The sequence below is a fragment of the Echeneis naucrates genome, chromosome 13, assembly GCF_900963305.1.
Source record: "Echeneis naucrates chromosome 13, fEcheNa1.1, whole genome shotgun sequence".
NCBI lineage: Eukaryota > Metazoa > Chordata > Actinopteri > Carangiformes > Echeneidae > Echeneis > Echeneis naucrates.
In genome coordinates, this window is record NC_042523.1 from 9,398,873 (window position 1) to 9,413,644 (window position 14,772).

At 42.3% G+C, this 14,772-nt stretch overlaps 1 protein-coding gene across 1 annotated transcript in view; it reads left to right on the plus strand.

Annotated features, from left to right (window-relative positions):
- traf4a (tnf receptor-associated factor 4a) overlaps nucleotides 1-14,054 on the plus strand; it is a 32,862-nt gene extending 18,808 nt beyond the window's left edge. The window contains exons 2-7 of the mRNA XM_029517440.1: nucleotides 5,160-5,211; nucleotides 7,752-7,856; nucleotides 8,024-8,185; nucleotides 9,264-9,425; nucleotides 10,145-10,300; nucleotides 11,141-14,054. Of these exons, the coding sequence (XP_029373300.1) occupies nucleotides 5,160-5,211; nucleotides 7,752-7,856; nucleotides 8,024-8,185; nucleotides 9,264-9,425; nucleotides 10,145-10,300; nucleotides 11,141-11,773 (1,270 nt within the window). The 3' untranslated portion in view covers nucleotides 11,774-14,054. The remainder of the gene's footprint in view (nucleotides 1-5,159; nucleotides 5,212-7,751; nucleotides 7,857-8,023; nucleotides 8,186-9,263; nucleotides 9,426-10,144; nucleotides 10,301-11,140) is intronic.
- Nucleotides 14,055-14,772: the final 718 nt, after the last annotated feature.

Consider the following 14,772-nt stretch of genomic DNA (forward strand, 5'->3'; position numbering starts at 1 on the left):
GACTAATTTAATCTGATGAAGTATCTTGTTTGAGGGTGAAGTGCTTAGTTTGGCTTCTTCTTGGACATTACCTCTCTGTTAAAAGTGGCAGAACGTTCACCACAAACGTCAGTGGCCTGATACGCGCACTAATCGCTAACAAACCCCAGGTATGGACATTTTCTCTCATAAGGAATGAATCCCACACGAGGCGCTGTCACAGCCTCTCTATGTGTGAATGTCCCACACAGGAAGCCTGTGAAGGAGTGCGCAATCCACCTGTGGGCTGTTATATCATCACACTGTGAAAGTAAAGACGGGCTTCTCCCTTTTCAGACAAATGAAAGGGCTGCAGAGAGCTCATGTGAAAGCCCGATCAGCCGTGGGCAATGTGAGCTATGTGCTCATGGTGTATCAGGTTCCACTGGTGGAAACACCACCCAGCTTCAGTCCCATCACTGGACCTCATTTAGTCAGCCAGTGATGACGAGGAGAGGGAGAACATCTTCGGGCTAGTCCCCATCTGCTTTACTGATCTGCTCAAAGTTGTGTTTCGGATGTTTTATCAGTTAGATGAAAAGCATACGGATGCAGCGCCATCTATCTGGGCCGTTAGCAGAGGTTTTTGTTGCGTGCAGAGATATTGCTAGACAAAGTAGCCAGGCGTGATCCTCCCCCCCCCCAATTGTCAGAAAATACGACAGAAATGCCTTTATTTCCGTTTTGCAGTGCTGCCTCTAAGTAGTCATTCACACTTGAAAGGAGTTAAGACAAATTGTGGGTTGTGGTCAGACAGCTCCAGAGACAGACATCTTGGAAAACCTGGTAAAAGACTATAAAATCTTTGGAAAAACATTTAACTTTATGTTTGTGAAGTTTCCACTGTTAAACCGGCAGTAGCTGTAAATGTCACACTTCATATCTAATTTTACTGTCAGAAAAAAAACGGTTTCTTATGAAAACCACCAGTTGGAGGTACGACATTTAGTGCAGTCGGATTATGAGGATGTATATCACAGGACTTCATACTTCATACTGTTATATGATGTTTAACTATCACACAGTCTGTTTATGTTCACATTGAGTTCACTAATGGAATTTAAACTATATTTCATTCATTTGGAAACAGATACAAGTTTCATGCACGGAGCTGGCAGGTATTGCAGATGTATTCTTAGTTTGGTACAAAGACCAGACACAAAGGGAAACAAGTGTGGATCAGTCCAAATGTAACTTAATCCACCCACCAGCCTGTGTACAGCTAAGCATGTACACCATATTTTCTGGCGTATTCCTAAAACGGAACAGCCAAATGCGGAGCTGCACTAACAAATTGCTTTCATTATGAATTCATGCTTGATAATTTTCTTATATCACTGATAAATCAACTGTTATGCACAAAACAGTAAAAAAAAAAAAAAAATTCAAGAGGTCATTGGAATGTCGTCAAATATTCTGTCTGACTGAGACAATGTCAAAAATGTCTGTAATGTAAAAGGAAAATCTTTAGTTTGATTCTTAAACTATTAAAAGTTTTGGATTTTTGGTTGAAAATGGCTTAAATAGTTGTATAGACTGACTAATGTGAGAAAACTGAGGATACGTTGGAAATTCACAGGCATGGAAGCTTTCAGCCACATATTATCATTTCTTTATAATGTGTTCAATTACTCTTCAAAATAGTAACTAAAGAAGAAGGAACTGATGACAGCACACAATCTAAAACACATAAACCCCAAACCAGATTTGGGGGATTATAAGAACTCTATGTGAGATAAAACAAAATTCATGTTTTCTCCTAACTTCCTGAGAGGAAATAAGGGGGGGGTTTGATTTCAGCTGTGAGACCGAGTGCCTTCACAGGTGCCACTGGAGGAATTGAAGGGTTTGTTTGTGTATATAAAACGTTAATTCTCATTATAAGTTGAAAAGACAAAAGGGTTCAGCATGAGGATGAACATAAAAGCTGATAGTGAGAGCCTGCCGGAGATGAGTGGGGAGTCCCCTCTTCCTATCAGAGTCAATGAGAAAACACCTGGTGGGACAAAGGTCTGTTTACAGTGGTAATGTGGCACAGATTTGTTTTCTCCAAAGGCCTCGTGCTTTTAATTTAGTTTGGTTTGTGTGTCCTGACAGTCTAACTTGCTGCATTGTTCAGGAGTCTCTCTGTCAGATTTCAAGGTTGCACAGTGGTCCTGGCCTGTGAGAAGGCGGCCTGTCACCAACACGTCCTCGCTGTGTGGCCTGCAGCCTGGTCACTGTCACTTGAAAAACACTCCTCTGCCCCGGTGAGATTAAACCAGAGGGATCTGTGCTTCTCACCATCTGCCTGTCAGGAGCCGTGCACTGAGTTACGAAGCATGTTGTGACGGCTGTCCTACTGGTATCAGCTGGATGAATGGATGGTTGTTTAATCTGCACCTGAAAAAAAAAAAGATTTGAGGACAGGGTGGAGCGGGGGCAATTAGAGGACAGAGGGATTTAGGGCCCATAGCAATGATGAGTTTGACTAGTAAGTGCATTTCACCTGCAGAGGGAAAAATAGTTTTTAGTTGTTTGTACCTCTGCCTGACAAAATGTTTGAGGTGATTTATACACAAACGTCTCTGCAGCAGAACAGCTGTGGAGCCTCCTCCGCTCTCACGATCTGAGGGGACACAAGCAGGAAATGAAATTTTAATGAGGTGATTGTCTTATGCTGACAACCCAACACTGAAACACTTTATTTATCAGTCTGTCTGGATGATCACTGTGTAGGGCATGAACTGTGGCCAGAAGTGGAGTAAACAAAGATTTGTGAGAAACTTGTTTTAAAAGAGGCCGACTTGTGTGTTGCAGGTTCCCACTTGCAGAGTTTAGTTTGCAGAGTTTACCCTCTGGGCTGCTTTTAACAGTCATGTTTATCATTTACTAAGTGTATCAGGGCCACACTTGACCTACTGATCAAGCACTAAACATTTAGTTTTAATTTCAATTTTGATGGGGAATTCATTTACTTCGGGCCCCAAACCTATTCAGTTATCAATAAACCTCAGTTGTCACAGCAGCAGCTCAGCAAGAGTGTACTTAAAGCTAGAGGGTAGAGTTTCCCACAATATTAAATATCTTCCCACAGTAACATGTTATATAACAAAATAAATGTAATATTTGCTCAGTACTACTACTGAAGTGTTTAAACTACAGAGCCATTGATTAATGAATAATTTTAGTTATTCTGTGCCATACTGCTGTTGTTTTGTGTTCAGTATTAGCTGGTGAAGGTGGATAGAACCGGACTGCCTCTGGGTTGTAGCAGTGGCCCTACCTTTCACTGCTAATGTCCCGTCACAAAGCAGCAGTCAGAGAGTGGAGCAGTATTATTAGCAGTGGGGCCAAACACATGACTGTGTGGCTGCAGGAACTTGTCTGCGAGCAAGGAATGAATTATCCTGACAGGCTGTGACTAGGCTCTTTTCGCCTGTCTGCCTCTCTGTGTGTCAGATACGGGGGCCTCTGGCTGTCCCCTGTCCAGAGCCGACCCTGTCGCTTCCCATCTCCTCTTGCTCTTGCATGCGGTACCGTGGATACTTCCTTTTCTGCAGCGGGGGATGATTCCTCAGTGATGGCGATGAGCACTGTAAATAATTTCACACTACGCATGAGATGCTGACTGGGCTCTCCGAGCCTCGAATCGATTGACCCTCTTTTACAGCCCGTTGTAGCTTGTTAATTGGTATCCAGCTCCCTGCTGACACAGTGACCCTAATGGAGAGGAATTACTGCCGTCTCGTCATGCATTAACCTCCCTCCTTCCACCCCCCTCTCACCAAGCCGTCCTCGCTCTCAGGCTCTAACCTCTGCTCCCATCCCCCTCTGCAGCCCACTCCGTGGTTTCTCAGCAGCTGGGTATATGGAGTGAAGTGCACATGCACTGCTGCTCTGTCACATGTCGCTGTGCTTCTGGGAGCTGTGATCGGCTGACACAGCAGCCAACCAAATGAAAGCACAGAGAGGAAAGCATGTCTTTTTGTATACTGATGCTGTTTAATTGGTGTAAATATAATTCAGACGTGGTCTGACTTATTTCTTTGAACAAGAGGTCAGATCAAGACTGATTACATCTTTGTATCTATCAGTCTGTCCGCCCATCCATCCATCAGTCTGTCCATGGTGGAAGATCTTTTTCTAATGGCTGCTAGCCAGAGTAGGACGGCTTCCAGATAGGAGATAAGGCATTTATTTATTTATTTATTTGAGTAACCTATGTCTTTGCCAAGCAGCTGCAAGTATAGACTGTGTGTAGCAGCTCCCCTCATGGCTGCTACCTTCATTATATAAGGATAAATATTTCATGATGACATCAGGGTAGGGACTTTGGAAGAGAGGCCTGGCCTAATGAGCCAGAGCACTTTGCTAATTTGGCCTCAAAACAGGCCACTGAGGGCTCCTCTCTGGCGCCACAAAAGCTGTGTGGGGGCCTGTAGTAAAATAAAAGTTCAGGTTTTATTTTTGGGTTAAACTGCCGCAGGAGAGAAGTAAGAAAAAGAACAAAAAACTAGTCTCACCCGCCCACCAGCAGATCAGCAAATCGTCTGTTTTTCCCGAGGAAGAGCCTGAGGCATGAGGGCCAGGTTTACACTGCTTTATTCTCAGGAAAACAGAAGCCTGTTGAAACTAGCACACTGTTATCTCGACTGTGAAACAAGGGCAAAAAAATGAAACACTCTAAGCTGTGAGAAAAGCGGTACAAGAATCTGTGAAGTGGCGTCCACAATCATCGTACCTTTTTTTTATTATAGATAAACAGATCAGGCGCCAACTTGTAGTTTTTCCCGCTGTAGTAATAAAAGTCTGTGCAGACGTGTCCTCTAAGGGAGAGATGATGAAAGCTAATGTAATTAAAGCCAGTGGCTCAAAGATCTGACTTTAATGTGCAGTATGTTTGTACAGCATACAGTGTGATGAGTCAGAATTCTTAAATTAAGAGCATGCTTGAAGAGACAGAACAAAACCAAAGGCTAAACGGTCCTTTTAGCTCTGCTTGTTCCCAGTCAGGGCTGAGAGTTCGTAATCTTACTGAGCGTTGAATGTGGTTTGAAAAATGTCTGATTGTCCACATAGAGGTGTTTTTATCTGTTTTGCTGTCCTTTTTTTTGAGTGATTCTAATAATAAACCCATTTTTTCTGCTGATCCCTTGCAGTGAGGGTGTCTTCAAGTGCCCGGAGGATCAGCTGCCCTTGGACTACGCCAAGGTGAGATAACACACACGGTGCATGTTGGGTAAAATATGTAACTTAAAGTTGTATCGTTTATTTATAGCATTTAGCATTAGCATTTCGACATAATACGCATTAGAGCTCAGGCCAGTTCTCTGATATTATGAATTACAGTTTTGGACCAATTTAAATGTAATATTACAAGCCCAAAGTGGACTCAAAACCAAGCAACAGACAGAGCGATATTTTCATCCCCATAGTAGAGCTGAATTGCTAAAATAGATTTATGCATATTTATGGAAAAGCTGTCCAACATAAGTTATTTTAAAACATCTTGCAGCTGCGGCAGAATATGAATAAACTTGTGTTCACTGGTCCAACCCGGAAAATTGCAAAGAGAACATAATCCTGTGACAGCTCCATACAGTCGGGATCTGAGTGGCAAAACATCAGGAAGCATTACAATGGCAATGGATAAATAAATATCATCTCGTCCAAAAGTTAGTCCAAAGTTCCAGTTTGGTTAATTACAGACGGAGAGCAGCCTGGTTCTCTCCAAATCAGAATTTGACCTAAACGCTGCCTCTACTAGGAAGAGTTCAGTTCATCAGATTGTGCCTGGGAGGGAGAGGGGGGATAAAGACTGAGTGTATTCCGAGTCAGAGTATGTCTCTCACACATGATATCCCTCTGAACCGAGAACCTTTAGAGCCTTATCAGCACTCCCTCGTCTTCTCTGCAGCTTTCAGCCCTGATTAAAAGTAGGCCGCTTGCATGTAATTCTCCTGTGCAGTCCGTTAGCTTTTGCCTGAATCATCCATTGAGCCGGTAACCCGGAGCTGCAGCTGGATCAGCAGGGCACCAGTGCAGTTGTGCATGCTGCGCTGCGAGCGATAAAGGCGCCTGTAATAGCAGGGACTCTCCATGGGAAGGATGTGCTCATGGCTCACCTGTCAGACGTGGTTATTTACCAAGGCCTTCAGAGGCTCCCAGTCGCCTGAAAATTACCCCATCGCTGGTGGTCTTCTGTCAGGGTTATTGTGATGCTCACTGCGCACTGTCCTCTGGAAAAACAAAGGGAAAAAAAAAAGAAAGAAAAGAAACATGCGCAAATAAAACTTTGCTCCAACAGAGCAAGAGTGTTGCAGTCATTAAGGGATTGTGCTGTTGCTGCTGCTGCTGCTGCTGCTGTAGTGGCAGTAATAGTAGTGTGGGACTAACAAAGGCTACAGCAGACAGTGTAAACCTCTAAGTTAGAGCTCCAAACAGCTTAACCCCCCTGATCTGACTGGGACTAAGTTATTAAAAGGTCATTATTGCCTTCTCCCTGCAGATTCCAGGACTGGAACAATGAGAGAGTGTTTCAGTTTACTTTAAAGGATTTTCTTTCTTGTGGCTCTCCTCAAAGTGAATGTAATTTGGGCAGCAGGATACTGCACAAGTAAAACACAGCAAAAGTCAAGCATGTGTTTTCAATTTAAATATATCAGTTTTCCTAAAAAGCATTAGATAACAAGTATATTTTTATGGCTCAGTTTACTCTGGCAGAGGCATCTATCCCCAGACGCAGCAGCAACACACCAGAAGAGGGGAGATATTTAATTGCAAACTATTGTACAAATTAACTTTTAATTTGATGGCGACGGCTCGCATTGCTTCGCTGCAGAGGCACATGGGTACACACAAGCTGATACTCAGATGTTGTTTGTTTAGAAGGCTGTTGTGACATTCTGAGGAAGTGGCTTTTCTTGTTTGACCAGCGCTCTGCTCGTGTGACAGCAATGGGGGATGGAGGCGCTGAGCAGAGCTTTAAATCCTCAGGACAGTGAACTGCAGGGGAGGATTTGGGGTGTTTGGGCAGAAAACTGACTCATCCCCATCGCTCTGAGACCAAGAAAAAATAAATCTTTTGCTCTGCCTTCCCTCTTCTTCTCCCTCTCTCTCTCAAAGGTCCCATAAACCCATAAACTAACATATTGTCACTGCAGCGACTGTGTCGAATCACTGCTGCAGTTATCTATACACTTTTATTTGGTATGATGTAGAAATCAGCTGTTATTATCATTTCTAAATGTTTGAAAATCATTTGCTTCCTTCCAGGACACGCCAATGCAAGTGCATAGCTGCTGGAATGTTTTTAGCCAAACCATGCAGCGAGGGCCAAACACGTCCTGAAGTCACTTAGTTACACATTACATCTTTTCTTTTGTATCTTTACATAAACATAAATGTAACATCCACAATTTGTGGTTGTAGAGGGAGTTCAATATTTGAGCTATTTCCTGACATATGGCCAGGGACCAAATACAGCTGAGCTAAACAGTCCTCGTGTGACTGAAGAAGAATAATACCTAGTGGGCCTTACTGGCCTTTTCATGGGATTATACAATAAGAAAGAAGAAGAAGTAGAAGAAAATTTCTTCTGAAAATTTCGACTGAATCTTTCAGGGTTTACTGGGTCCAGTTTTTAAGTGCTGTGGTTTAGCAGTCAGGTATGAACATATATATTACAGTCCTCCAGCCCCTCTAACACCTTGTTGGTTTGCAACTGAACTTACCTTACTTCTCCTCTTCAGATCTACCCAGATCCAGAGCTGGAGCAGCAGATCCTGGCCCTGCCCATCCGCTGCATCCACAGCGAGGAGGGCTGCCGCTGGACCGGCCAGATGAAGCAACTGCAGGTGAGAAGCTTCCACCTTCTCCCTCACTTTCCCTTCGTGTCTTTCCCATGCTCATCGTATCAAACACTCCCATCTGCTCCCTCGCGTCTTGCAAGGGGAGGGACGCGGCTTTATGTTTGCTTTGCGTCTGATGACACGTTGCCACTCTGCCGTTGCGTCTCCCTCAGGGCCACTTCTCCACCTGCGCCTTCAATGTGATACCCTGCCCCAATCGCTGCTCTGTCAAGCTGACACGCCGCGACCTGCCCGACCACCTGCAGCATGACTGCCCCAAGCGCAAGGTCAAGTGCGAGTTTTGCGGCAGTGAGTTCACCGGCGAAGCCTATGAGGTAAATACTCACTTTAGAGTTGTTTTTATTTCCTTTGTTTTCTTTTTTCCTGTTGGAGCTCAGTGGTAAATTGACAACAACCACAAATCACTTCCCCCGACTAAATGAAAGCTGTCTTTGTGGAAAGCAGCAGGTGGGACTAATGCACACGTGTGTCAATAGTTTCTGAGTGTATGGGTCTATTTTGAAATAACACGTGTGTTGGCAGAGGGAAGAAAGGTTTGACTGGGTCTTTCATACTGAGTGTGCTTTTCTCACTAACACTTCAGTCATTTCTACCAAGTTGCCCCTCCTCTGTTTACCCTGGCCCTCCCAGTCTCCCCTTTTCACACAGTTACAGGGGCGTTATTGTACCTTTTGGCGTTACATAGTCATAGTCAAAACCAAAAACATACATCAGTGAGCTGCAACCAATTGTATTGATGAATCTGCAGGTTATTTTACCAAATACATTTTTTTTTTTTTTTGCAGAAATTGGCAAAAAAGGAAATTATGCAGGTTGTGGCACTCAGAGATGTTCACTTCAATAAAGTAAAATGGGAGAAAGGATACAAATCCTAACTGGAGAAGAAATAATGGTTTTGCAAAGAAAAAAGACTTAAGTCATTAATAATTTTAATATCAATACTGAACGGATTTTTTGTTGTTGTTTTTGATACTTTGCTTGTCATAAATACATTCAAACTGTATTCGTTGAAGAAACATGTCTTCTCTTCAGTTCTTAAAAGACAACATGTTAATAAAACAATTATGTCCAAAATCCCAATAAGCAGCCTGTCCTTTCAAAAAATATAATGACTATCTTTTTTCAAATTTTGGAAGTTGCTGTAAAATATAACACATATTTATCGGGTTGGGGGTTGCACAATTTTGTGCAGATCCAGATTATAATCTAGACTCATGTAGGATTATTTGCCTTTGGTGGAGATAAGCACAGTATTGGGCGCCATTCGTGGGGTTTTACTTATAATAGATTACTAAAAACTAACCTGCAGCTTCAGTGCACTCAGAAAAATGTATATATGTTGTTAAAATGCTGTTTTTCTTTTTTTCTGATCATCGTTCCTTTCTGTCTCAGAACCACCAGGGTGTGTGTCCTCAGGAGAGTGTTTACTGTGAGAACAAATGTGGGGCGAGGATGATGCGTCGTCTTCTTCCCCAACACAGCATGGCTGAGTGTCCAAAACGCACACAACCCTGCAAGTACTGCGGCAAGGAGTTCGTCTATGACACAATCCAGGTCAGTTTGACACAGAGTTTACTAAAATGACTGCACAACAGCTTTGCTGCGTTTGGAATGATTGTCAGATTGTCAGAGCACCTACCTCTCTGTACACATCTGGCCAGAGGCTGAGTGTGCCTCCCTTCCCACATATATTGAGCCAAGATATAATAATAGTTTGTTAGTTACCAGCCCTATTTTCATTAATAATTATTCTCTCAATGACTGACTTCATCCATCAGAAATCAGAGAATAAATAATATGGTCTGTCATGATTTCCCCAGAAATCAAGGTGGCCTGTTAAAATATGTTGTTGTTGTGTTTTGTTTTGTTTTTTTTTAATCAGATAATCATCAGTGATATTCAGTTTACTATCATGTCAGATAGGTAGAAGCAGTAAATTCCTTCTCTGGACAGGTGTGAACCAAAACTATGACTCACCACAGTTTATCAGTTCTCAAATTGGTTGCTGATTAATTTTCTGTCCATGTTATTACTGTTTTGTTTCACTGATTGCTTCACTGGAAGCTTGGTCTAATATTTTCTGTGGCTTGATAAGTCACATCATAAGTTGTTGCCTATTTTTTATTTCAATACTGCGTGTCTTTTTTAATTTATTGAATAATTAATTTAATTATTTATTTATTCAGCTCCTGCGCAGTATGTACATGTCCTTATCACTCGTGCTGTCAGTTAAGCTGTGCACACCGCCAACATTGTACCTGACTCCTCTACAGAACCACCAGTACCACTGCCCCCGGTTTCCTGTCCAGTGCCCAAATCAGTGTGGTACACCCAATATTGCCCGAGAGGACCTGGCCAACCACGTGAAGGACAACTGTGGCAGCGCGCTCGTTCTCTGTCCCTTCAAAGACGCTGGCTGCAAACACAGGGTAAGACTGACCTGCATCATTTAACCTCAGCAAGTCCTTTTTTCCTCTGGAGGAACTTTCCTGTTTATAGTACTCTTGATATGTGATAATCAAATGACAGGCTTGTTTGTCTCAGTTGTTTACATGAATTTGTCTCCTTTATCTTTCCCTCACATCCTTGCTCACTGTGTCCAGATGAATGATTTTCCTTTCTTTTCATACATATAGTGTCCTGCCTGTAGGGTCTGTTTTAATGAGAGCAACACTTCCGTATTCAGACTGCGCATATCTGTCTATTTTTGAAACTGACATCAATTTGTGAAAACGCGGCCACACTCAAGGAGGAGCGGCAGCTCTTCCTGTGTGCCCTAGGCTCAGAGCTCTGTTATGAATCACAAAGCATCTGGAGGCTTAATGGATAACATTTACAGATATGAAAATTTGTCTCCATTAAATACAATAAGTGTCCACATTACACTCATTGTCCACATTATCTTCCTCAGTACACAGCAAGCTCATAAACAAAGGTTGATCTGTTGATGCAATACTCTGTCATTCACCGTTGTCAGGAGATATGAATATTCATGCTCTTTTCATATCAAAATTTGGTACAAATATCGTTCAGCTTCTTGTTAAAGTTGTATTTCAACAAACAAAAAAGGCAGCATAATTTTTAAGGATTGCAAAATTCAGTGTGCACATAATTCTGTGCTCCTTTATTTGATCAATTTTGACCAAATTATTTTTGCAGCAGTGGGAGAGACAGATGTTGTGCATGTGTTGTTTTGTAAAATCTGTGGATTTGTAAAAGGAAAACCTGTATACCTCGTCTTTTCTCACCCTCACGCTGTCTCTCTTCAGTGCCCTAAACTAGCCATTGGTCGTCACCTGGAAGATACCACTAAGTCCCACCTGACCATGATGTGTAACCTGGTGGGTCGCCAGCGGCAGGAGATCCTGGAACTGCGGAGGGAGATGGAGGAGTTGTCCGTGAGTCACGACGGCGTCCTCATCTGGAAACTCAACGACTACTCGCGCAAACTCCAGGAGGCCAAACTCAGGAGCAACCATGAGTTCTTTAGCCCGCCCTTCTACACTCACCGCTATGGCTACAAGCTGCAGGTGTCGGCCTTCCTGAACGGTAACGGCAGCGGGGAGGGCTCCCACCTCTCCGTCTACATCCGCGTGTTGCCTGGAGAGTATGACAACTTGCTGGAGTGGCCCTTCTCCTACAAGGTGACTTTCTCCATCCTGGACCAGAGCGACCCATCTCTTTCCAAACCCCAGCACATCACCGAGACCTTCAACCCCGACCCCAACTGGAAAAACTTCCAGAAGCCCTGCAGCAGCCGCAACTCGCTGGACGAGAGCACCCTGGGCTTCGGCTACCCAAAGTTCATCTCACACGAGGAGATCAAGAAGAGAAACTACATCCGAGACAACTGCATCTTCATTAAGGCTTCTATAGAGATTCCCCAGAAGATAATGGCTTAAGATCCAACCGCTGTTTTCTTTTTATGAAGGAGAAAAATAGGTTAAAGGCCAAAACTGACACTTAACCTCGAAAACTTCTACCCACTTACCCTTTAGCTACTTTCTGCCCTTACAGCCTCTCCACCACAGGGTTAGACGCAAGTCTGTTTGGCTGTGTGAGCTGAATTGGTAGACTTGATCACAAAGGAGAGAGTGTTTGGTCTGCAGAACCATCACTCTCTGGTGTTTCTTTTTATTAATTTTTCTGTCTGTTTGCTGACCTTTTATCACCGTCTACAACACAAAGCCTTGGAAATCAAACAGTGCCTAGAGAGTTTATCTTAAGTTATATTTTTGTTTTTATTTCCGCAGTGCAGATATTAAAGATTATGGAAGCGATATAAAATAAGGGTGAAGGGCTTCACTAAGCCTCTACACTTAGAGTAGAGTAAAAGTTGGAGGCTGGTTAGAGGCGTCCTGTTTTATCTGGAGTGAGGGAGCTCAACAGACTCATGCTCAAGCCCAACTGCCTTTTGTTTACATGCCCGTACAGTATACTCCCCAGATCCCTTAACAAACACAGATCCCTTGGTAAGAGACTACATGTGAGGTTTGTGTACACAGAACCTAATAAATCAATGTTTTCAGGGTTTTTTTTTTTTTTGTTTGTTTGTTTGTTTGTTTTTGTGGTTTAGGCCTAAAGGAATGATTTGGCATTCGTAGTTGAGGTCTAAATGGGAAAACCAAGACCACTTTCACACGTTAAATATGCAGACGCAGCTTAGCTTAGCATAAAAGCTGGATACCGAGAGAAAAGGTTAACTTTGTCCACATGCACTTCTGTTTTCTGGCCTAATCTATATAAAAAAAAAAACACAGTCAAACCAACACATTGTGGTTTTACAAAAGGCCAATTGCTTATGCATGTTGAAAACTAACAAGGCATAGCATGTTAGCTCATAACTTTTAGTGCTGATGTCAGTTGGAAGGGCACGAGACTGGCTGTTTTGCCCGGTTTCCAGTTTTCATGCTCAGCTAAGTTGCAGGAGTTAAAGGGATAGTTTGTTATTAGCGGAAAGGTCCCTAATCGCTCTTAACTAAGAGTCAGATGAGAAGATAGACAAAACACTGTTGTCTATAATGCTTCAGGAGTGCGGCCATGTACTAAACACAAACTTGATAGTGTTCCCATGAGGCTTTGCAAGCATTGCGGAGCATGAGAGAGAAAAAAGCACCTTTCGATGGTCTTTGGATGAGCAGACAAAGAGGCCAGTTGTCACAGTACACGTGCATTTAATAGTGAAGGAAAAGCCATGTGGCCTTTTTATACAGTATGTCTTCGCATGAGGGTTTTAGGGGTGAGCAGGGCAACATAAACACATGCATGCTTCATGTGCTACCACCTGGACCACATTTTTTGTACTGTAACCTGTATTCTTGAAAATACTCTCCCATTGATGGCTTTTTTTGTCTCTTTTATGGACCATTTGAAAGTTGACAAATTGTCTAAAATAATTTTTTTTGTTTGTTTTTTTTTTTTGTTGTTTTTATATAATGAAAATGTGAACACTGTTGGTAATGTAACCTATAAAGACAATGAACACTTGGCTGTGAAGTTTATTGTTTTACAAAGCCTGGCCATGGATGGTGCACAATGGCTGTTTTAAAAGGTTGTTTATGACACGATCTTTGCAAGTATGTGAGTGTTTTGGGACTCACCGCACCTTTTGTCGTTATCATGGTCACTGGTATCTATCTTCAGCTCGAGGATGGCGGTTGGAGGGAAGCAGCCCTGTGCGATACGCCCGTGTCCTTCACAGCACCATCAGAGGGATGCTGGACTTTGATGATACAATACACTTATGATGTATGTGAATACTAATGTAAAAACGCAGAAGCACATTCTGTCTTTTTATTCTTATCCATGGAAAAATTCCTGATTTCTTGTCATAATACCAGCTGATATTTTACAGTGATTTAAAGAAGTGAGAAGATAAAAACCTTTTTTGTAAGATTCTGTATTTTTAAAAATACTTAGCTGTTTTATACAAACCCTTTTCGTTGGAGAGTCGGGGTTGACTTTGGGAACTTTCAGGCCCTTTCGTCTCTTGGAGATTTGGATGATTTGTTTGTCCGTGTGGTTTGAGCCTCACATATTCTGTCTGTATTATTTCCTCTTAAAAGTATTTATTTTAAGGCGCCGTCATGTGAGTTTGCACAGGCGGCACAAATGTTTTAATATGCTGACTGATGAGTGCTTGTCAATTTCTTAATTGAAATAAAATACCATATATTATAGTTGTTTCATCTGCTGACATTTTGTACATTAGGTATTCTCCACACTGTTGATCACTTGTACTCACCACAGCTGTAAACTTTAACCATGTGGAAGCTTTTTTTAACCACCCCCACCCACAGTTTATTCTGTGGCATTCTCACGAACTTAAACCGAGAAAGACAATTACATATATTTTTTCACATTGGGATGAAACTGTTGGAAATTGGCTGAAACATTCTGCTGTTGGTTGATAAGACTGTATAAGGACATTGTTGTCTCACAATTACAAGTGCAGACACTGAAAATCCATTTTTTTTTTTTTTAAATCTCAGCAATGCATCTTTGTCAATCATTTTTGCTTCTGTAATATTTGTAGTGCTTTCTCCTGATGTTACTGTGAGTTTTATGAACCATTTGAACATGATATTAAAATAGGTTTCTCACAAATCAAGTAATCAGTGAGGCCACACTGCGCATTATTATGAATGATGGTAAACTTTACAAACTTTACAACAACGTATTTCTTCATACCTATATTCAATCATTGACATTGTCTGTTGTGAATGCCCTCTACAGCCAGCAGATCGGTTTGAATGGAGTGCAACGCCTGCACTGGCCAATGTTGTCCCGGATCAGTTTTCAATGACATGACAAATCTGAAACTGCAAACATCTGTTGTAAAAAAAAATCATCACCATTTAAACTGGAACACTGATTTCATGTGAGGTTGCAGCCAGACCAT